The 23,531-nt window shown below is 41.2% G+C and overlaps 1 protein-coding gene across 2 annotated transcripts in view; it reads left to right on the top strand.

Moving 5' to 3' along the window:
- Positions 1 to 23,282, top strand: part of Lrmda (leucine rich melanocyte differentiation associated) — a 1,031,836-nt gene extending 1,008,554 nt beyond the window's left edge. For both annotated transcript variants that reach the window (XM_051174746.1, XM_051174747.1), the window contains one exon: positions 23,124 to 23,282. In XM_051174746.1, the coding sequence (XP_051030703.1) occupies positions 23,124 to 23,203 (80 nt within the window). In that variant the 3' untranslated portion in view covers positions 23,204 to 23,282. The remainder of the gene's footprint in view (positions 1 to 23,123) is intronic.
- The last annotated feature ends 249 nt before the right edge of the window (positions 23,283 to 23,531 follow it).

Genomic DNA, 23,531 nt, shown 5'->3' with positions numbered 1-23,531 from the left:
GGGCTAGAGCTTTGTGTTATAAAAGCTTTCTCTGCAGAGGGTGTGGATGCAGATTTTGTCACTTTTCATACCCATGCTGGCTTCTAAGGACATCTGTTTCCATATACTAGCTTTGTGGATTGATTGCTTTAATTAATTAATGGAAGAGCTTTGGAAGTTAGGGCCTCTGTCCTCAATTTTTATTTAAAGTAACCTAGCAAGTTCTGTTTTAAAAATAGATACTGTTTAATTGATTGGCTTAGTACTTTCTGATCCTAAGGTAAAAGTTAAAAGGCTCCATGACAGTATCAGTGATTTAAGTATTCATGAATGTCTAGGTAAAGCCTGGAAGCTTACAATTACTCTAGCATGGCTGTCATCAAGATTTTTAGCTTCAAAAATATGTTCCTTAAGTGGATATGGCCAATTAAAAGGAATAAAGTATTATTTGAGGTTTCCAAAGTATCAGTCTGGGGCTAGAGAAGTGACTCAGCAGTCAAGAGTGCTTGCTGCTCTTCTAAAGGACCAAAGTTCAGTTCCCAACACTCAGGTCAAACGGCTCACAACAGACTTCAACTCCAGCTCCAGGGACACTGGCCTCCAAGGACACCTGCACTCAGTATCAATGGAAGGGCTGTAAAGATTGATGACCCAGGATTTTGAGAAGTATCTTTCCTATTCTTTCTCTTTCCACTGCCTCATGACCACAAGAGGACTGGAAAAGAGATGGCAGAACCTCAGAAATTACAAACACAGGAAACTGCCTGCCCTGGCCTTGGAAATGAAGAAGATGGAGACAACCATCACGTTAGGCATTGAGGGATAGGGCTAATTTGGCACAATAACTTGTATAGAATATTCATAGAAAAAGCTCCAAAATTGCTTTTGAAAAAGTGCTATAAACTTTCAGGTTATGTGCACAGATATGCTATCATTTGGCAAGGATAACATATATAATCAGTAGCTAGGTTCCTGTAATCTACTGTGAGGTGACAGCTCTGACCTGTCACCCTCATTTCAGGCATGACTATTGGCCTTTATGGAAGTCTTGTTATCTACCACAATTCATAGCCTAGACTACAAAGCAGGCACTACTAGTATTAAGGTTTTCTGGCTTTTTCTTAGTTCTATCATTCTGCCCTGTCCTACCACCTTCATTATATGCACATTTGAATTTATAACAGATACTCATCCACTGTTATGTTGAGTGCTTTACCCATTGTCTGTCTGTCTTCTGCTATTGGGTTATTGTGTCCTGGAGCAGAGACTTAGCCAAGGCAACATCCCTGTGCTGCTTAAAGGCATAGAAGGGCCTCACCAATTACGTGAATGGTATGAGAAGGCATGACCCAGTGATTAAACTGTGCCTGCTCTAGTTGGGCATTTTTTAGTCTAAATTAAATAGGAGTTTAAAGGGGAGAGGAAGGAGTAAACGAAATGAGACATACATACATACATACATACATACATACATATATATATATATATAGAGAGAGAGAGAGAGAGCATGCAGAAACAGTAAGTAGCAGTATTGAGTGTTGATGTAGGGAAGGAGTGAGAGTTTTCCTCTCAATAATATTTGAACAACTAATTGCTGTGTACAAAATGTATTGACCCAAAAGGATGACAATCATTGTTAGATTGAGATATTTAAATGGGCCATCTGAGAGGGATCATGGGAGAAGGCAAAGACATTTTATACAAAGTTAGCAACTGGTCCTGGGGTCCTTGAGTGATGGGAATCATGAGCCAGGCCTATCATTTATGTTCAAAATTGTAACTGTGGGAAATTTGAAAGGATGGTACACCAAACATCAACACACTCCACCCACATCTCCTCTTGGTGTTTTGGTACATTTGCTGTTGCGCTGAGTCTTCATGTGTATACTTACCCATCTTAATGAGATACTCAAAAAATTGCAGACACCATGACACTTCCTTCTTAAACACCTCAGTCAGCATCTCCTAAGAATAACAATGTGTTTCTGTGAAATCTTATTAGTAAACCTATGAAAATTAACACAGCTTTGAAGTCTTTGCTAATTATACAGCCCACACTCCAGCTTTCTAACTCTTCTCCATGTGTCCCTTGTCATCTGGCATCCAGTTGAGGTTAACATGTTTCAGTATATCAAGTCTGCTTAAACCCAGGACAGTGGTTCCTGAGGTGCTACCCTGGAACTGCTGTCATTAAGACCAGCAGACAGCTCTGTCAAAGATTAAAACACTGGTGTTACGCTCCATACCAACAACAAAGGGGATTTTGAACCAGACCCTTCCAGGTTCTGAAAGTGCTCGTGGTGGTTCTGGTGAAAATCAAGAGCCCCTGGATTAGAACACACCTCCCACCTTCTTTTTGTGACACTCAGGATTTACATATGTGTGTGTTTGTGTTTGTGTTTGTGTGTGTGTGTGTGTGTTTGTGTGTGTGTGTGTGTTTGTATGGGTACACATATATGCCCAGGTGCACAGGAATGTGGCTGTCAGAGGACAACTTCCCCACATTCTTCCTTTTGTGGGCTGGTGTTCATGAAAGCATGTATTTAAAAGCCAGAGGTTGATGCTGGGTACCCTACTGTCTTTCTGTCCATCTCATTATGAGACCAGCAAATCCAGAGAGCTGGCTGTCTCTGCCTCCCACCCCAGTCCTGGGGTTACAAATGTATATCATACCAAGCTTTTTATGTAGGTGCTATGGGTCTATGATATACGCTTTATCATTAAATCTTCTCAGCCTCCTTTCTGGGCCCATAATAATTTTGCCAAGTGGGTTACACTAGCTTGTTAGCATTTGTCCACAGATCCACTTCTTTCTGCCTCCCATCTTAGTGTAGCTGGGGTTTCAAGCATATGCCACCCACCACACCTGTATTTTTATATTGCTCTGTGAATATAAACTCAAGGACTCATATTTGCAAGACAAATATTTTCATGACTGAGTCATTCTATCAACCTGGCTTTTTCATTTTTCTTTTCTTTTCCTATTTTTTTTTTAAGTCCAGATAAGTTTGGTCATGTGATGAACCATATTGAACATTTTTTTTCTTATTGTTTCCTTGTGGTTCAATTCAGGCTTAATATCCTGGTGAAGCTGGATGTATTTCATAGCATCATGTTCACAGGCTCATGAGAGTCAGTCATACCTTTGCTAGCAAGGAACCTTTGGTTAATAGCTTAACCAACCAATGTATGGATCCAACTCAAAAAGTATATATCCCACTTTACCGTTAGTAACTAACTTGGTGACAACCTGTTTGTGTGACAGTCTCTTTCTTGCTGAAGCTCCACCTATTACAAAAACCACCTGACTTTCTGTATTGAAGTGTGCTGACTCATGGCTTCTTTATTCCTTCTAGATCACTGCTTACTTCACAAGAGCATTCTCTCTCTCCTTTGCATTTATTTGTATGTTTTAGAAGAATTATTTTATCCAGTGTCTCTAATAAACAATCATTATTCTTGTTGCTATTTGAATTTATGCTACATTTGGTCCTAGAGTGCATCCTCACCTTTTCATGTCCCTTTCATGATCTCTGCCATGACAAGGTATCTCTAGTTTTTTCTGTTTCCTGTGCCACCTTCAAAGAGCACTGATTATTTGTAGTATGCTGGGAGTCCTGCACACATTTACAACATTTCCAAATCATGGTTTCTTGCAGATCCCCACCCACATCCCTTTTCCATTCCAACCCTTCCAGTTTTCCAGGGTAGCTTCAGACCTAAAGCTTCAGACTTCAAGCCATACAAATGAATTATCTTACTGTTCTGATCAGAAGTCAGCTACAAGTTTCAACTACACTAAAACCAGAGTTCATCTCTTTTTTTCTGAAGGATCAACAGAAAAGTTATGTTCTTGCCTTTCATAGCTTCTAGAAATTAGCTTTTCCCAGCCTCTAGAAGCCACACACATTCCACGACTCTTGGTCCCTTCCTCCACCTTCAAAGCCAGGGACTTTGCATCTCTATAAATATGTCCCTTGCTGTGGACACAGCCTTAAATGCTTTCCTCCTTTAAGAGCCCATATGATTAGATGGAGCCTAATCAGACAAATAAGGATACTGGTTTCATCTGAATATCTGTACTCTACATCAAACTCATTGCTTCCTTTCTTATGTAAAGTAGCATATTCTCAGGTTTCAGGAACTAAACTATAGAAATTTTGGAAGGCATTATTCTACCTTCCATACCCTCCCTCATTTCTTCCTTCCTTTCTTTCTTTTTCTTTCTTTCTTTCTTTTCTTTTTTTTTTTTTTTTTGTCTCATCATAAACTCTCTAACTTCCAAAAACTTTGATAAACTTTGCTCTGCCACCCTGTGATATGCCTACAAATAGTATGAGCATCATCACACTTATGGCCCCAGGAAGCAATCTACTAAAGACATCTAGATTTCTCTATAGTTTTCTTTAGCATTGACAATATGTTGTCATTTGGGGGGGTGGTAGCTAAAGGACACATGTCCAAAATTAGCGCTTTATATATTTATGTCATTAATTTACTATGCAATTGGATTTCTTAATTCAAATCTGGCAGGGGGGATTTGCATTTTCTGATATTTGCATTTACTTTTGAATATGTGAAATGTATACAAAAAAAGAGACATTTTGGTTGGTTCTACTATGATCCCATCCACATCATTTCTATTCACCCACTACATATTCTGATAGTCTACAGTTTGTTCTAATGTTTCCTTTCTAAAACATGCAGATGAATGTGTGATGTGTTTATCTTCTGTTTATTCCACACACCAAAATGTCTGAATGAATAATAATTCTTTAGTCCTTGCATTTTTACTGGGTAGTATGGGTAAGTATATAGGCAGGTCAACATTATTATAGATACTCATACATATACTCATACATATATCTTGGACCACTGTATATCATGTGACTATGGGGATCTCAATGGAAGTAATTATCAAATATTAATGCTCCTTCTATATTATTTAGCTTGTTATAAGAAATGCATATTTGTGATTGAACCCAATCAGGAAGAAAATATATAACAAGGAAATGCCTTTTTTTTTTTTTTTTGGCATGTCTTCAGTCCACATCCTCACCCAAACTAATTTTGTTCTCATGTTTGCAGAACATTTTGTACATGGACATACTCTCACCATTTTTTTTTAATCTCAACTGATTTTTATTCAACAAGCCATCTCTTTCTGGCCTCTCACTGCCTAAATCCAGATCTGGTCCTCCTCTAGTCCAAAGCCTTTCTAATCACCCAGTGTTCCCTATGCTTACTCATTTGGCGTAAATTCTATTAGGGAATTACTCAGTTGGTCTATTTTTACAATTAATGCATAGTTTTAAAAAAGAAAAAGCCTGCTGGCATGTACCAGGGTAATAACTGTTCCCCAAGAAAGTTGAGGCAGATCAGGAAGGGGAAATGAGTAGAGATGTTTCAGTTCCGAAGCCTAAACTCCAAGGAAGGCAAGAAGCCAAGTGATGACCAAGGGTCCTGTAGTTTCTAGAGGAAGGAATGTAGGGCTGACCACAAAGAGAAAGAAGGGTCACAGAGAGAAAAGGGTTGTCTAAATCAATCACATGAGGCAATCCAGCATAGAACACCTACAAGACAGATGCACAGTGTGAAGAACAGCCTTATGGAATATTCTCTTGGCCCAAGAAACCCATCCCTAAAGAGATGGGAAAGTTCTATATGTCTTCACTCTCTGAACTTGTCATTTTGCTCCACCTCTCATCCCGCAGTGACATGATCCATTTGTGCTCCCAGGAAACCCTTAAAGATCCAGCAGGTGCCACCCCTATCTGGGGTAGGCAGAGCTTCTGTTCTCATAGTACTTTCAAGGCAGGCCACGGTGGCAGTTGAAATATATGCCCTGGTGCTTCCTGGCCTCCTCCAGTCTAGCCAGCTGTATCTGTGCAGGTATCTAGCCTGCTGTATATGAGTAGGTGTACAATTCAGCATCAGAGCACTGTTTAAATTTAAAATCAATAAAGGAGAAAAGTAAGCCAGTGAGTGGCATGGACTGATTAAGTGCTGCCTGTATGAGGAGGTTTATCCTCTGCTGCATTTCTGTTGAAACTCTGAGAAATGCGAAGGGAATGGAGCAAAGCAAAAACATTAAAATTTATGTCAGATACCAAATGCTGTAAAGCAGCTACAACTTTGACAGGTAATCAAGAACTGGGTGACTTTCGGTTCTGATTTAGCAAAATCAGGTCAAGATGCTCACACATAGCACATACAAGAGTTTACAGGAAGACGTACAGAGTACATGCTCAGAACCACTGTGCACATACACCCACTCTCTACATTGTCACTGCAATATACAACTCTTCAATACCAACTTGCACGATACTTTTATTTTGATAAAAAGAAAAGCACACTTCAATAGCAATACAAGGAAAACTTTTCATCGGAAAATTAAGTAGCAAAAAAAAAAAAAAAAAAAAAAAAAAAAAAAAAAAGGATCCCAAGCCCCAAGAAATTGTAATTGTCATGTATTACTGGTTAGTTTTGGTGGTTAAAAGAATTATTTGAAAACAAAGAAACCTTTCACAAAGCCTCCAAAATACAAAAGATTTAATAACATTTACATCTGTGTATCAGCCATGTCTGTAATGCAAGTCATGAATAACACATAAAGCAGAGCAGGGGAAGTGCAAAAGTGCTCACACGTCATTTAAATCCAGCCCACCCCATCGTCGGCAGCATCCGATACACAGCAGAAACAGTTCTAGTTCATACACACACAATGCAGCCAGTAGAAATGAAAACACATTAATTATGTTCCTTAAGATTCAGAGATAGATAGCAAGATTCACTAAACTGGTCCAAATCTCAGTTGAAAATCTGTCCCAAAAGTCTCCCCTGGGCCGCCTCTGGATTTTCAAGAAATTTGCAGAATGGGTCACTTGTGTATATTTGTCTTGTATGTCACTGTCCAATTAAGACAGCATTTGGGGCTCAGTCTTATCTCCATGCTGTGCTGAAAATGGAGGAAAGTTGGCTTGTGAAGATGCATCCTTGTTACAACTTAAAAAAGAAGGAGTAAAGAAATAGAGGAATTTACTGGTGAGGGATACATAACTCCAGGTGGCATCAGTGGAAATCTACCTTGCAATGGGCTTCCTTGATAGCTCGTTTGGCATCTGTGGATTTCCAGGAATCTTCTTGGATTTCAAAATGCTATGGATCTTTAGATTCTGTCAACCTGTGGTTTGTCTCTGAACCAGCCTCTGGTCCATGATGGAGAAAGATGAGAGAGAGAGAGATGACCTGGGACACTTGAAGTGTTTGGTGTTTGCTGTTTGTTTCTAGGAGCGGGGGAGGGGTAGGGGTGGTGGGGGTAGGTGGGGTGGGGGTGGTGGTGGGACATTTGGATAAAAGTTTACCTTAGATTAGTCCTTTGTGTTTACTTTCTTTCACTCTATTATGTCCCCAACTTCTCTTTCCACTCCTACTCATTATGTTTCTTCTATTGTAAGGCCTTCCTCTACAGATGCTGTGGCATGTAGAAGGAATTCCCTTACTTATCTCATTTCAATATGATGTTTCAGGTATTTCACTGTGGCAGAAGGTTAGTAGTCTTCTCTATGTGCACTTTAAATGCTCACTTCCTAGATAGTGTTTCAGGGCAAGTGAAGTGTAATTGCTAAATAATATAGTCATTCTTGTTTTAAATGAGAAATACTGCCATTGTCCCTGATGTGTCTCTCTGTGTGTACGTGGACAGACCTGAGAGATGAGGCTTCCACAGAGAAAGAAGCCACACAGCCATCCTGGGGGACTTTGCACATTCATGCATTTAGGTTTTAAATGTAGTGTTACATCCTGGGCCTTTTAGGCACTTGGGATTATGTATAATAGATGACCTGCATTTACAGGGATGCGTGCTATACAGATGTAAATGTTATTATAGCCTTTATATTTTATGTTCTCGTTGAAAGATCATTTTGTCTTTGAGTAATACCACCATTCAATTCTTTTTTGGTGGGGGGAGGGGATTATCTTTAAAAGAGAATATGAAATGGATATTGCACATCATATATTTCTTAAAAGCAATTTGAAATTTTAGGGTCTGGGATTGGGGCTGACTGATACACTGCTGTGGTGAGATATGACCCCTGGAAAATAACAGCACCAGCACATGCCTGCATCTGTCCAACCCCATAATTCACTTTCACATTGGATTATGGATGTCTGCGTTCACTGAGTCTATCTTCCCTTTAGGTATTATTTCAGCCCTTTGAGATAATAAGGAAAGTTTAATTGCGTTGTTAATTGATTTTTTGCACAACATTATTACCTTGATTGATTGCAGAGTTGATGAAAATGTTAGACACAGGCAGCTTGGAGTCTCAGCCGGGCAAGGAGTGGGAGCCTTGTGGAGAATAGATAACCTTGATGTTAAGAGCTATATCCTTCAGATATGTCTTCCCTTGACATATTGATGGCCCCTGAAAAGGGAAAAGCTGATTGTATGCAGAATGCAATCATTAAACCCACTTCAGCTCACTGTTGATTAATTTGTTTTTTCCTGAAGGATCTAGTTATAGGGAAGGCCTCACTTGTACCAACCGCAGCCATTTCCTAGGCCGCAGATGGCTTAACCCTCTAGGTGAAGAGAGTGAGGCTGGTGTGTCTGAGATGGGAAGACTGGCTTGGTGTGAGCAGAAGGAGGTGCTAGGTGCTCATGAGGCATCTTCATCTCCTGGGGAGTACTCACTCATCTACCACATGTGTATTTCCTCCAAACATAGTTAATTAAAAGTTCTATACATTTAGTTAAACTGTCTATATTCAGAAACCCTAGGCTGAAACCTAGGGTATACAACACAGTAGTTATGGCTTGTCTAGCAAAGCTTATTCTCCAGCCTCCATTGATGTTAATGGATGACACATGACAGGCACTTTTGTTATTTAAAACTTATACAAGCTTACTCCTACAATTGGTAAATTGGGGTGTCACTGGTCTGTCAGTGTCTGAATAGACACATGTGTCAGTCAGCTTTCTGTCACTGTGGTGGCTTAAATGAAAATGACCCCCCCATAAGCTCAGAGAAAAAGACATTAGTAGGAGGTAGCCTTGTTGGAGTAGGTATGGTCTTATTAGAGGAAGTATGTCACTGGAGGTAGGCTTTGAAGTTTCAAAAGTTCAAGCCAGACCCAGTGTAATTCTATCTTCCTGCTGCCTGCCAATCCAAATATGGAACTCTTAGCTCCTTCTCCAGCAGTATGTCTGCTTTTAGGATGCCATGTTTCCTGCCATGATGACAATGGCAGGACTGTAAGCCAGTCCCAGTTAAATGCTTTCCTTTATAAGAATTGCATAGAAAACCATGCATCTAATGCAGTAGATACAAAAGAAATAAATAAAAGGGACAGAGTCCCTTTGTCCCCCTCTCCAAGGCCATGCCTATTATGACCTTAGTGCAATAGTCAGTTTTTCATTGTGGCTACAAAAATACCTGAGCAAATAGCAAAATGGAGAAAAGGTTTTGTTTGATTCTTGATTTCAGTCTATCATGGCAAAAAAACATGCCAGAGAGGCTTACCTAATGGTACTCAGGAAGACTAGGGAGGGGATGCCCATGCTTACAGTTTTTATCCCCTAGATAGCTCCCTCATACTCTTCCCTAGAAAAACCCTCACTTACTCATTTTCCTAATCTATGAGCTGCATCTCATCCCCATGAATTGACAGTCAACCATCATGTCTAGCTTCCTTCTATTAGGCGCTACCACATCTCAGCATTTGGGAATGAGTCTCTAACACATAGGCTCATGGGGGATATTTATGTTCCAAACCATACCAAGATGGGCAGGATTAAGAATCTCGAGGTCACTAATACAATTGCAGTTAGAGTCTCTCTCTGTCCTGAATGTGTTTCTCTAGCTATCACCATTACTACCAGGTCTAGAACCATTTCCACTGTCCCTAAATGCAGAGTGATTGACAGACTCTGCTTGCCTTTTCTTTTCATCCCTTTTAATCCATCACTGTTCTATCCCTGAGGCTTGGAATAATAGTTTATGGGAGGGAATTGGCTGTTGGGCAAACCCCAACATGCAGTAATTGTAGACAACCACTGCCTTCTAGTGAGGGCAGGCAGCTTCCCCTAGGTCCTCATCATTTTGATACTTTTTACTTAGGGAGCATTCTGTCTTATTTTGCCCTCATCTTCCCTCTGTAGCTGTCACCATCACTCATTTAGGCTAATTTTTAATTGCATAGCATTGTTGGAGGCCTACCAAAAGCTACATCATCTTCCTGGGGTCATGTAGCCTTTGAGAGCAAGAAGAGAAATTGTCCAGGAAAACTTCTACCCACTCAAACACCACAGAGCATCATGGTGACTGGCTAGTTTCTTCTGTCTGCCCCACCTCCTTCATTACAAGTCTTTCTTCTCCTCAACTAACTACTGGCTCTTGGGAAATGTAATATGCACAGTCTTGGCCCTCAATTACTTTAATGGCTTATAATTTGATTTTGGCCAAGTAGCAGGTAGCTGGTTATTACTTCCTGCTCACAGCATGGGCAATGTCTATGTTGTTAATTGTGTTGCTGAATGTGGCTCAGACCTGGGCATCAAACTGTCAGAGCCAGATGTATTCTATTAGGCTACATTGGACAATGGGCAATCTTTTATTTTTCTTCCAGTATAGAGGCATTTAACTTACCACAGGGTGAATCCTAACAAATCCAAGCCAATCAAATAAAAGGGGTAATATCCTAAGCCATCAAAGTAGAACATTCCAGGGACAGATAACACCCTGGTACCACCTACTGTCACTAATGTCTCTCTATTTGGGACTGTTCCATTGACAGGCAAAAAATAAATAAATAAATAAATAAAAATAAAAAAAATAAAATAAAAAACCTTCTTAATATTGCTGCAGAGACTGCTAACTTCATTAAGTTTTAATTTGGCTTGTTCTAATGAAGACCTTTCTAATGTGCTTTGTATTTACTAGGTCTCCATCTTGGGCAAGAAATAAGATTAAGAAACTTCTCTGTGATCTTATAGGCTTCTTTCTCTTCATGTGCACACACATGAGCACATATACACCGACACAGTAATTTGTTAGTGCTCAAGTATTATATTTCTGCAACAACAGACATTTGAACATAAAATAAAATTAAATAATTGTTTTAAAAATACAAACTTCTGGGCTGGAGAGATGGCTCAGCCATTAAAGGCTAGGCTCACAACCAATAATATAAACTTTTTCCAGTTAGACCCAATATCAACAGATACTCTTAGTTTTTCTTGGGGAGTAGGCAATTTTTACTACCTGGAATTAGGAAAGATGTTGGTACCATCAGTGCAGTTCCTTTGGATTCTAATGGATGGCACATGGGGGCTGGGCCAATGTGCCCAAGGAGGAAGCCCCTTGTCTACTCCTCCAAGGGCTTGAGTCATAACACATTCACTTGTTATCAAGTCTACTTACCTTTATTCAAGTGAGCCATTCTTGCTTTTGTCTTTCTTTCTAAGTAGCTTTAATTTATTTCCAGCAACTCTTTTGAGAAACTCCAGTCAAAGGAGGCATAGAACACAGCCTGCCTCCTCCAACTTCAGATGAGCTATAAAACAGATCTGAAAGCCAAAAAAGCCAGCATCCAGGTCACACTCTTCAGGTGGACCCACACTGCTCAGGTGTGCTCCTAGAGGAGCCTGTCAGTTTCTAGCAGGAGCAAAGATTACCTGGAAGTTTGTTTTCCACATTTCCCCTATACTCCATCAATCATGAGACTGGCTCATCTCCAGTCTCCCCTCATTCCTGTTCTCTTTCCCCATTAATGTAATTGGCCTGCTGTTAAAGAGAATCAAAAAAGGAAAAAGCATTAATGTCAAAACCTTTTTCCCCTCTTCTTGCAAGTGCTGGGGATTGAACTCAGGGTTTGGAAGGCCCAGCTTTTGTTGCCCGTTATTTATTTTCAGTACCATTTGTTTTCTGGCTGTTCTTGGGAAGCAAACAAAACTTACATTTACCAGAGCAGAATGAAGTAACTAACCAGAATCTTTATGTGAATAAAAATAAGGTCTTTTACTTTACCAAAGAAAAGGGCGGGTTAGGGAGTCTTTTCGTAGTTCTAGGTCTTTCTTAACCCCAGCATTATCTGGGAATTGCCAAAAGAACATTTCTTGACCCAAACTGAGACCCACTAAATGGCAAGTGTGAGGAGTGATTCCCATGTAGGGCAAATCAGAGAGCAAGTGTCCTAGTGCCACCACATACAGCTCTGTCACATGTCACATGTATGGGAAATATTTAACCCAGAAGACTCTCAGACCATTTCACCCAGCTTAGAAATGGGAAGACATCTTAGTGGAAATCAAGCACAGGGACCCATGTTCCATCTCTTAGGACCAGCATGTGGGCATGTGCTTGTAGCCCCAGCCTGGGGATTGCTAGGTACTCAGTGTAGCCTAAGGGTGATCTGTAGACAAACAGATTTGTCTCAAAAGGAAAAATAACATGCAAGGTTGACCTCTGACTTCAACCACCCCATACAAATTATTCCTTGAGTACCTGTAATGTAGCCTAGGCTTCATGGTATGAGTGGGAATCTGTTGTCTCAACCCTTTTGGAGTTCAAGTACAGAAAAGATACTATGACCTTGAATAGCATTAATTGTTCACTCCAATCTCACCACCAGATGAACTTCCGAATTGTGTCATCCTTGCTGTAAATACTCAACTGCTGTCACTCTGGCATGTCTACAGTGAGATTGTTATTTTATGGGTATGAGAAAACTCAAAAGTTTCCAATTAATCATGAGTTAATAACCTAATAAATTAACTGGGCCTAATCTTTCCTTCGTGGCTGGTTAGTCATATGACTGTTACATTGAACTGGGATTTGTTTGTCTTCTCTTCCTGGGTGAGCCCCTCCCTTGTTTTCCTCCCACATGATTCTAGTGTAAAATGCTGTTTCCTAGACTTTAAACACATGTTAGGCTTGACATCTTTGGAAACTGTAAATATGAATGCATCTTATGGGATGGGAGGGCAGTTATTTGTTACCCATATGAATGATGACTCAGGACCCAACATTCTGAGGACGGGCAGGCAGTAGTTGGATTTAAGCAAGGAAGGCCTGCCCTTAAGAGGAAGCAGCTATGATTTCTGTGTATTGACCCTAAGTTCACATTAGTTAGAAAATAAAAATAACTTTAAAAGATGCTCTCAGATAAGGCAACTCCATACCAACAGATGTATTGTCATTTTTCTTTGGGGATATCCATGGTGCAAGTGCTTTTTGCTTGTTTGTTTGTTTTTCTTTTCCTTTTCTTCTCTAAGAAGGGGTCTGTCTTTATTAGTTTGTATGCTTGTTTACATTTATTCAGGTGATACTAAAAAAAAAAAAAAAAACCTTGAGCTAAGATTAATTATAGCTGCTAAGGAAAATCAGTCCCTAAAATTAAGGCAGAAGGAACCTAAAAGTGTCATAGAGAGGAGGGACCATTGGTAGCCTCAGTCCCAGATAGCCTTCAGCCAGGATTGGGTAAACATGACATATTGATCGTTATAGAACGAGTAATTGGTGACCACAAACACAGTGTGGCTTTAATGGCCTTCCCTGAATAGTTGCCCTTATTTATTTAAAGAAAGCTGTAGGCATTTCCTAACTGCATGCTGCCCTCTAGTGGCCATGATTCTGCCTTCAAAAGACAAAGTGGAAAAGATAAATGCAGAGATAAGAGTTCTCTTGATCATGAAACAGGAGTGTGACATTTTCCCACTTGACTACTGTCCATTTTGAATGACAGTCAGGGTGAGATCCATCCATGAGTAACCCTGACTTGCATCCCACCTCAGCACTCACTTTGGAATCCAGCTTGTTTCAGATCCATTATGCTCCCCTTTAGAAGAACAGCACCCCTGTCTGTCTGGCTCTGTGTACTCCCATTACCGTCCGTGAAAGAATAGCAAAGGATGAGCCAAAGTCCTATTATTGGTGATCTTTGAAGTTCTTAGGAGGCACTGAGTACCTGCGAACAAGATTGAACAAATAAATAATACATTGGAAAAAATAAGTTATAAAAGCAAAACTCCCTATCCTGCCCAAAAGAGATCGATGCCTGGTTATTGTCACCTTAGGGAGACCAATCAGAACCTCTTTTTCCTGCTCTGTTAGTGAAGAACTTCCTTCTAAGTGAACATCCCTAAATTCTGTCCCAGCTGGAGAGTTCTCTGATGCAGTGAAGGAAATACTTTCAAAGGAAAATTTATCATTTTGTGTCTTTGCTCAGTAGGGAGTTCAGCAAAGAAAAATACTTAAACGGCATAAGTAAACCACTCTTTAGGACATCGGGAGGAAAATGATCTCTGATCTCATTTTTACTTGGGACAAAAATGGAGACCTGTGAATGCAAATAAATAAAGCTCAGATTAAGTAAGATTTACAAATGTATTTCTGAAGAGAGAAGGGACTTGCTTGAGCAGGGAAACTGGGTTTGATCTCTTACTTCAACTATGTTGCTGTTTGATTGAAATATGAGTGTGTAGGTGAGAGGTAAATGAATTGGTGATGTTCAAAGCTTGGAAGGAAGGAGTGAGCATGCATTGGCACTGAAGCTGTCCCATGGAGAGCCTGCTTACTTCTAGTAAGCAGACACAGGCAAACACACACACACACACACACACACACTCACACACGCATTCACGCACACACACTCATGCACGCACATACGCGTGCACACACACAAGCATGCACGCATGCACGTGCACACACAAGCATGCACGCATGCGCGCACACACACACATGCACACACACGCACACACATGCACACGCAAAGATCCAAAGGACTTGAATTGTGAGCAAAGGCACTGGGACTTTCCTGGCCAGGGTTAATAATGGACACATGTACTATCATGTCTAAGAAGGTCCATATAGGATCTTCCAACTGTCCATGACATCCAGTGACATAGTAGCGGGCCTAGAATTCCACTCAAAGGGCAAAGATTTCTAAAATGTGTACACACATTCTGCTTTCTTCTGGAGGATTCCATGAAGGGAAACTCACCTTGCTGTGGGGGGAGAATGTGTGTTTTTCCTGTCCTCCCTTTCCTAACTCTATTAACTGGCTTTCCTTCTGAGCTGACAAGCCTCATTTCAACTGCCCTAGGCCCAGCATGTGTTTTCCAGACTTTGCTTTATCACATGTCAACATCAACCTGCTCATTCCCTTGCTGAGCCATCCAGCCTCCCTGGACTGGAGGCAAGGATGCCTGCCTGTCACTGTCACCTCACTGCACTTAGACCCCTTCACTCCGAGGCTTTGCTTCCTTCAGGTACAGGGTGAGGCCTGGCATGGCTCAGCATCTGGCTGAGAAGACTCCATAATCTACACTCTCAAGGGAGAGGTCTGACCCTCTCTTTCCTCAGGCCATCTCAGAAAAGCTTGAGTACTAAGGCCAAGCACACACTTCTTTATTAGTTTAAGCTGAGAGGCTTTTTGCTTTCTAACCTTTAATTTAATAGCCATATCATAGGATCTGACTTTGTTTCCCCAGAGTTTACAAATAGCAACTTGAATCTTATTTTATATCTAGAATGTTCACCATCCAGTTCCAGGTGCTAAGAAACAAATAGAAGCTGACCTTTAATTTATGATAAATACTGCTGGTAGAAATAATCAGCCTGAGGGAAAACTGGCAGCAACTGAGCCTTGAATCTGATATAATTTATTACAGATAAAAACACTGACCTAAAATTTACATCCCAAGATCTTGAAAGCCACATAGGGTGGAATTAACCTTGGTTGAAATAATGACATATAAAATTAAATCAGCAAGAAATAAACAAGATAAACTGTGACCAAACTTTCTGAGAAGGTTCAAGTGCTCTTGTTCTAACTCAGCAACACACATTTTCACTGCAGGAAGTGAGACTTTCTTACAGTTGAGTGATAGCAGGAGAAAATGAGATGCCACCAGCAATGCTCCTATTTTGTAAAAGTGAACAGAGGAATATTACGTGGGACAGAAGTGGGCTCCAGAAAGAATGGGAAGGAAGGTGTTAAGAACAGAGGAGAATGGACTTGGAAGATAAGAAGTGAGGAAGGTCATGATGGGGGAACCCACAGAGACAGCTGACTGTGTTTGTAGGAGCTCATGGGCTCTGAACCAACAGCTAGGGAGCCTCCCTGGAACCCACCTAGGTCCTCTACATGCGTGTGACAGTTGTGAAGCTTGGTTTTTTATAGGGCTCCTAGCATTGAGTTCAGGACCTGTCCCTGGCACTTAGCTGGCTTTTAGGAACCTGTTCCCCATGCTGGATTACCTCACCCAGCCTTGATGCGTGGGGAAGAGTTCGGCCTAGACTCAATTTGATGTGCCATGCTTTGCTCAAGCCCACAGAAGTCTGCCCATTCTGAAGGAGTGACAGGGAAAGGGGATAGGTGTAAATCAGGGGTGGGAATGGGGGGTGGGTACATAAGGATGGATGGGGCCACAGGACTGGGGAGGGGAAACTGTAGTATGTAAAATAAATGAAAAAGTTATTTAAATAAAATAAACAAGCAAAAAAGAAAGCAGGATAAGCATTTAAGACAGAGCAAGCCAGTAAGCAGCATCTTCCATGGGCTCAGCATCAGCTCCTGCCTCCAGGCTCCTGCCCTGTTTCAGTTCCTATCCTGACTTTCTTCAGTGATGAATAGTGATATGGAAGTGTAAGGAAATCACCCCCTCACCCCTCCACAAAAAAAAAAAAAGAAAGAAAGAAAGAAAAAAAGTGAGGAAGGAGTTAAACTGTCAAATTGAATCTTGCTGTATATAATTAGTGCTTTCTCAAAGAAAAATTACCAGGCAAGTTGACACATGTAAGCCAGAAGAAAAATATCCTTGGGGCCAAGTGACAGCATTGAGTGTCCACCCCTACACAGTGGCAGGGTCCAGAATAGGCATACCCTTATACCTCCCTCGAGAGCTTATTTGTATAATACTGGAGAAGCAGAGGGTACAACTAGAGATGGGTTCTGCAGTGAATAGCAAGGACAGTGTGCAGTGTGTCCTTCTCAGTCATGGGGAAGAGGGCCAGCTGAAGCCAATACTGTTGAGAGTCAGCGAGTGTCATAGCAATCGTGGTACCCATTTCAACTGACGATGATGACTATAAACCAAGGCACCAGTCTCAAGTCATGCATTATTAGTTTGGGAGGAAGTGTCACTTTTTCCTTTTCCCACTGTCCGCTGGGTCAAGTGGAGAGTTCACTTGACCTCTAAGCTGAGACTTAGGGGCCGATGGGAGACAAATATAGCTGTCATGGAAGAAGAATTTAAGTCTTCCTTCTAGAAAAACTGCTCCCAAGCCCCCCCTTCTTCACTATTTTCAGAATCTCTCTGTTTCACTTCCATCTTGAGACTTAATGACTTATATTGAACCTCACGTAGGACCATGTAAGCCTGGGGGGCTGCTAACTCCCTCCTGGCTGACCTCCAGGTCATGGCTTTCCTCAGAGCCTAAAATGCAGGTCTTTATTCCTTTCTAGGTAGCACTTTATGCATGACTCCCCTACAACAAAAGCCTAGCACATACCGTTTGGAGAATATTCCTTTCTGGTACATGCTGTTCACACTTCTGAAGGCCAAATACCATTGACTTCCCTTTTCTCTTTCTAGTCAGACACTGAGATTGCTGTATTTTTTGAGGGGGAAAGGTGTTCAGAATGAAAATACCACCCACATGGAAAACCAGAGATCATTGCCATGTCACTCTGTCTGTGCTTATTAGGGCAGACAGTTAAAAATGTTTAAAGGAAGGTCATATTAGAGATTTAAAGTACAAATGTACAAGACTGAAAATTCAAAACTTGGTAGATTCTGTTTAAATTGTTTATGCATATGTAAGTACTTAAATATATTCAATAGATTGCTATTGACTACCTCTTCTGTATCACACCCTCCTAGACTGGCTTTCGAAGTGGGGGAGAAAAGGTATGGATGTGTATAGTATCCCATGGTTATCTTGTTCTAGAAACTTCTACATTGGTTCAGAGGGACACTACTGTTACCTTTCCCTTCTCAGTTATCAGGCTTATCTACCTCTTTAGAACACTGCAGCTTTTTCTGCCACGGGTATCTGCATCCTTCCGTTCTTTTTAGAGATTAGAGATCTTTGTCTATGTCTGGTAAGTTCCATGTGGTCACAACCACATCATAGTCTGTCAGTGTGGTGCTGCACTCCTATTCATGATAAGAACATTTAGGGTGGTGATTACTCTAAGTACTAATGATAAGGTTAAGACTTAGTTTTTCCATTATACAAATCTGTGGTTCTGTCTGCACTCTCCCATAAAATATGAACTTAGACACCCTGATGTTTAGTTAGGCTCTCAACATGTTAAGTATGGGAATATGAAATGTGAAATGGGATCTCAAAGTCAGTGAGATGCAAGGCAGGTAGTGGTCAGCACTCGCAGCTATGAGTGTGAACTTTCAGTTGCTAGAAAGTCAGCAGACCCTTTCTATGGAGAGTTTAGACTCACACAGGGTACCCTGACTCCATACTCTGTTATAGGGATGTGGGCAGAGGATTTCAAGACCTAACTTAGTATGATTGGTCACATTGGGTACACTGCCTTCATCAGGAAGTATGGCTCCAATGCCCCACCTCATAAAAGAAACATTCAAAACTACAAAATTGTGTATTTCACAATTCAAGAGGATCTACAGTGTCTTCATTTACAAATGGGGAAAGCAGGGATGGCAAAGGACCAATGCACATGGTCAATAGGCACTAAGGACAAAAAGTAGGAATGGGAAGCCAGGATGGAATCTGTATGGGACTTGTAGAGGTTTGTACCAGAATCCCCTTTTCCTGGACAGCAAAGGTTCATTCCCCCTCCCCACCTGCCATGTCTACAGAATGGTCCCTGCCACACAGATTTGCACCCAAGTAAAGAGGCTAATTCCCACCCACTAAGCAGCCCCAAGGTCATAGCTTAACCTGCATAATCAGAACATCCATTGCAGAGGGTGGGAACATTGAAAAGATAAAGGACCTTTTAAAAACAGATTCTTCCCCACACACTTTTTTCATAATTATAGCTTTAAGAGCTTATGGTGAAAGGAAAACTGGCTTCTTAAGAAAAATTAGGAGTTTCATCGGGCAGGAAAGGATTCCCCAGGGAACAGTGCACTGTCATTTTTTAGAGTCCCCAAAAGAAACTCCCGCACCGACAACTGCACATTGGCCTGATGGATGGTTAGCCTGCCTCACTTACTATGGCCAAAGCCTCATGTTTTAATTAAAAACACTCTGCATGCCATTAAATATGTTGTCACCTTCCATTTCTCCAACCATAGAGTTTGAGGAGATACAAACAAGAGAATCCATTGCAGATGTGTCAGAGACCGTGTCCTACTGAGTCACCACTACCACGTCCCAAATTCCAGCCACAGAGGACCTCCTTATGAAAATACAAAGTGCAAACAAATGACCCCTTCTGCAGCATTCACAGCCTCTGGCGGTTGCTATGGTCGAGGAGAAGGGTTGGAATGGGGACAGGAACTACCTATACCAGCATCTCCCTTAATTTATGAACAGAATTTGTGACCTCACAAATTAATTCCTTGATAAATAAAAATCCTCTGATCATATGTGGGTTTGTACCATGCTGTTTCTTTTTCCCTTCTTTGTTTTTTTTTTTTTTTAACTACAAAAGTCAAATATTTAGGGGAGTCTCACCCTGTTGTGAGCTCAGATAGGGAAAGCATAAGAAGCAAAGCTAGCTTAATTTAAGCATTCATATGTGACTCTGGTACATAAGCATCAACTTATTTTGTGAGTCTCCAGTCTGAGCACCCTCATCCCCAGACTAGCACCACCAGCTGGGTTTTATTTGGGGTTGCCAGGCCACCCCTGAGCCTTCCCAGAGCAGATCCAGCCCATAAAAGTTTAATTTCTCCTTGAGTGTTTAATTCAAGGTGACACCTCCTAACATGTTGGTTCTCTGATCACCTTAAGTCACCCAGCTATCAGTGAGAAAGTGTCATCCCCTGCACAGCCCAGGGTGAGACTGACAGGTTATCTGTAGGCACTGTCCTCTCAGCTCCCACAAACCAAAGTTACCAGGACCTTCATGGGCATTGAAAGTTTTGGAGTGACGAGAAAGATTCCCATTCTATAGGAGCAGAAGATAAGAGCTATATGCTAAGGAGTGATGTCAGCTTGTGTTAGAGTCCCAGCCACTGTTCTGGTGTCCTTGGTATAATATGGCACTGGTATCTCTGTCAGCATCTCTGTTTTCTGTCACCATTCACAATCCGGGGCCTGTCTCCAGTTCTGACAATGTCTTTTCAGATCAGGTTAGTGCCAGCCCAGAGACCAAGTCAGCTTCCTAGCACACAGCCCCTTTGTTTGAATTCTGCCCTTTTGTCATTAATGCACTCAATGTCTATTTAAATCTGGCAGTGAGTGCAGTATCTGTTTTCCCATCAAGAGATTATTGACAATATTAATAACTCACGACTTTGCCTCATTTTCCAAGTGCTGACACTTAGCCATAGTCTCCTGCATTCATCAAACAGCCCCCTCTTGCCAGGATGTCTATAAGCAGTCTTGCTTCCAGGCCCAGAGAAATAGGGCAGGCCTGAAAAAGGAGTTTTATCAATGCCAACCAGAGGAGATGTGTGAGTGTGGCTCAGAATGCAGCCTCAGCCCATGTTCCAGGAACACTGTTTCCATCTGCTTGCATCAGGTGTAGAAACTCAGCATGGAGAAAGGTGGAGAGTAAAGTAGAATCCTTGGATGTGTGGGCAAGTTTACGGATGGACCGTGGTAGACCATGGTGTGTATGCAAATGACTGTCTTGTCACACAGTTTGTTCATGAGAAGGACTGTGCTCTTTATGATATCTGGCATTCTGATCCATTTCTTTTTTTGTAAAAATTCACGCTGTCTTGGTACTGCAGAAAGAAATTAACATCCTTTGGATCATCCCTCCAGATTTGTGAGAATTTGCTTGAATCAGCCAGATTTAAGGCAGTACCTAATGGGGTTTTCCATGCATCTGAGGCATGCCAAGTCAGGCCAGTAATGGAGGTAGAATGTGCTCAGCCCAGCCCATAGACCATCAGGGTTCTGGCATTGGTAATGATGTTGGTATAACTCTAGGCTCTACAAAATACAGTAAAGGGAACAGCTCTGGGCCAATAGCTGAAAGAATGGCTCACAAGAAAGATATGAGTGGAGTTTCACACAAACTCAGTATTTCCATGCACTAGACCAACACTGAAAATCAGAAACTGGGGAGTAGAGCATGGAGGGGCAGGAAAGCCTAGTCAGGCAGGAAGAATGGCCATCAACAAAGCTATCCATGGCAACACAGCAAGAAAAGAGCCAGGTCCCAAATGATGTCACCCTGTCTATCTTCTAAACCTGAGAGCACCTGGGATCTTTCAAGTTTGCCTCTAACTATTCAAAGCAGGGCACACCTATACGACCCTTAAAATTCTCTACAATTTATTTTAGTTCTTAATTAAGAACAACATTTAGGGGACAAGGAGGAGGAATGGTTGATAAAGTGCTTGCCATGCAAGCATGAGAACCTGAGTTTGATCCCCTTATATAAAAAGGCAGTATACAGCTGTGTACATCGGTACTCTCAAAGATGGGCTGAACAGAAGGAACATGGGAGCTTGCTGGCCAACCAGATAGCTGAATCCCTGCACTCAGGGCCAATAAGAAACAAATAATAATTTAAAAATGACAGACAACAATTGAGGAAGACAACTGATGTCAACCTGTGGCCTACACACACACACACACACACACACACACACACACACACACACACACACACACACGGAGAGAGAGAGAGAACACAAATTAAAGGGACAGAAAACATATACTCTACTAATATTTAATGTGAGGAATACAGCTAATCTCAAATCAACAAAGAATGATGTATATTGATATCACTCTACTGAACCGAGGAAATAAATATCCATGTGTAGAGGTAGCGATCATCACAGACAGGTTTGTGGCTCATGGATTAGTGTTTTATGGCTATTTCTTTTCTTTGCCTTCTGTGTACTTCATAGATTTAAGTCCCATTTATACTCAAACCGCTATGTGCAAGTGAATTTTAAGTTAGTTTTTCTAAAATTGGAAAGAAAAGAAGAGGTGGTAAAAAAACAATAAATATTTTCTTGGGAAAACGCTTTTTTTGTTCTTAATAATCTTATAGCATTTCCACAATGATTGTAGCCAATGTTCTGGGTATTTATTCTGTAATGTTGAGTATCAAATCTGAGACTTCCAAATTCTAGGCAAGCACTACTCCTACAAATAATAATTCCAGCCTTTGATTTTGTTTTTGAAACGAAGTCTCACTATGAAGCCAAGTTAGACTTGAACTCACCATCCCTCTACTCAATCCACCCAAGTACTAGGATTCTAGCATGGCCTGCATGCACAGAGCTTATGTGGGTATTTATAATATATAGAGACACGTTGATCGGGACACCTGTCTCTCTTCTAAGGCTGTGTTTCATAGTGAAGTATCCTACAATCTCCACAAATGACAGGAAAGTTTTCTAAGAAGCCACAAATTATATATGAAGTCGAACTAAAGATAAAAGTGCATTTTCACATGAGAAATGAGTCAGGGATACCTAATGTCAGCGGTACGTGTTATTTTCAGTACAGTGTTCAGTCTGCATGCCCACTCCCCTTTAATCACCCAGAGTGGGTTTGAAGTCCCCCGGGATTTGGAAAATTCTCCCTGGAAGTCAACAATATTGATTTCCAATAAAGGACTTCAAAATAGTTACACTCTGGGAAGATTTCCCTTCAGCTTCTACTTGAGCTGGATTCATCTGATTTAAACTTAATTTTCCATTCTTGGAAACAAGACTAAGGAAATCTGGAGAGGAGAGGGCTGTCCTATATTTCCAGGAAACCAAATTAGAAAAGTTCTTAAAATGAAGAAATCACACAAAAAGCTGTTTATTCCTAGGAACCTATACATAACAGTAACATTTTATTTCAAAAGTCACCTCTGAGGACAAGAAGGTACAGTCTTTGCCATCTGAGGATTAATCTGTTTCCTACTTGCTATCATGCTAGTGATCGTAGTGCCATGTCTGCTTAGTAACAGCTGAATTTCTGAACTATATGAATTATGCCAACAGTAATGATGTCTCTTTCTGTTTGTAGGTGTCCTGGGGAAAGGTCGCTATTTTTACTATGGAAGAAACTCAGAGGGTAATAGGTTCATCCGAGATGACCAGCTTTGAATGTAACCTCTACATGCCTTAGCTTATTTTGTGACAATAAAATGGAAAGGCAAGAAAAAACACAGCTCACATTGTGTCTCTCTAAGATGGCTTTCAGTGTCTTATTCGGACTTTGCCAGGCCTGTCAAGATCATCCACCTGCCTTAGACTGAGTGGTCACAGAGAGATTGACATGATTGCCCTTAAGCAGGTCTCATCCACCAGGGTGACAGACAGCAGTGGCAAAGCAGCAGGGCTGACAGCGTGAACACCATGATAGATTGTCTGGTCCCTTCACTGCTCACAGGGAGGCAGGGTCACACCTGGGGCCTCCTCAGGCATGCTCATT

This window comes from Phodopus roborovskii, unplaced genomic scaffold, assembly GCF_943737965.1.
Source record: "Phodopus roborovskii unplaced genomic scaffold, PHOROB, whole genome shotgun sequence".
NCBI classification, from domain to species: Eukaryota; Metazoa; Chordata; class Mammalia; order Rodentia; family Cricetidae; genus Phodopus; species Phodopus roborovskii.
Note: the sequence above shows the minus strand (reverse complement) of the source record. Positions and strands in the feature narration are given on the sequence as shown.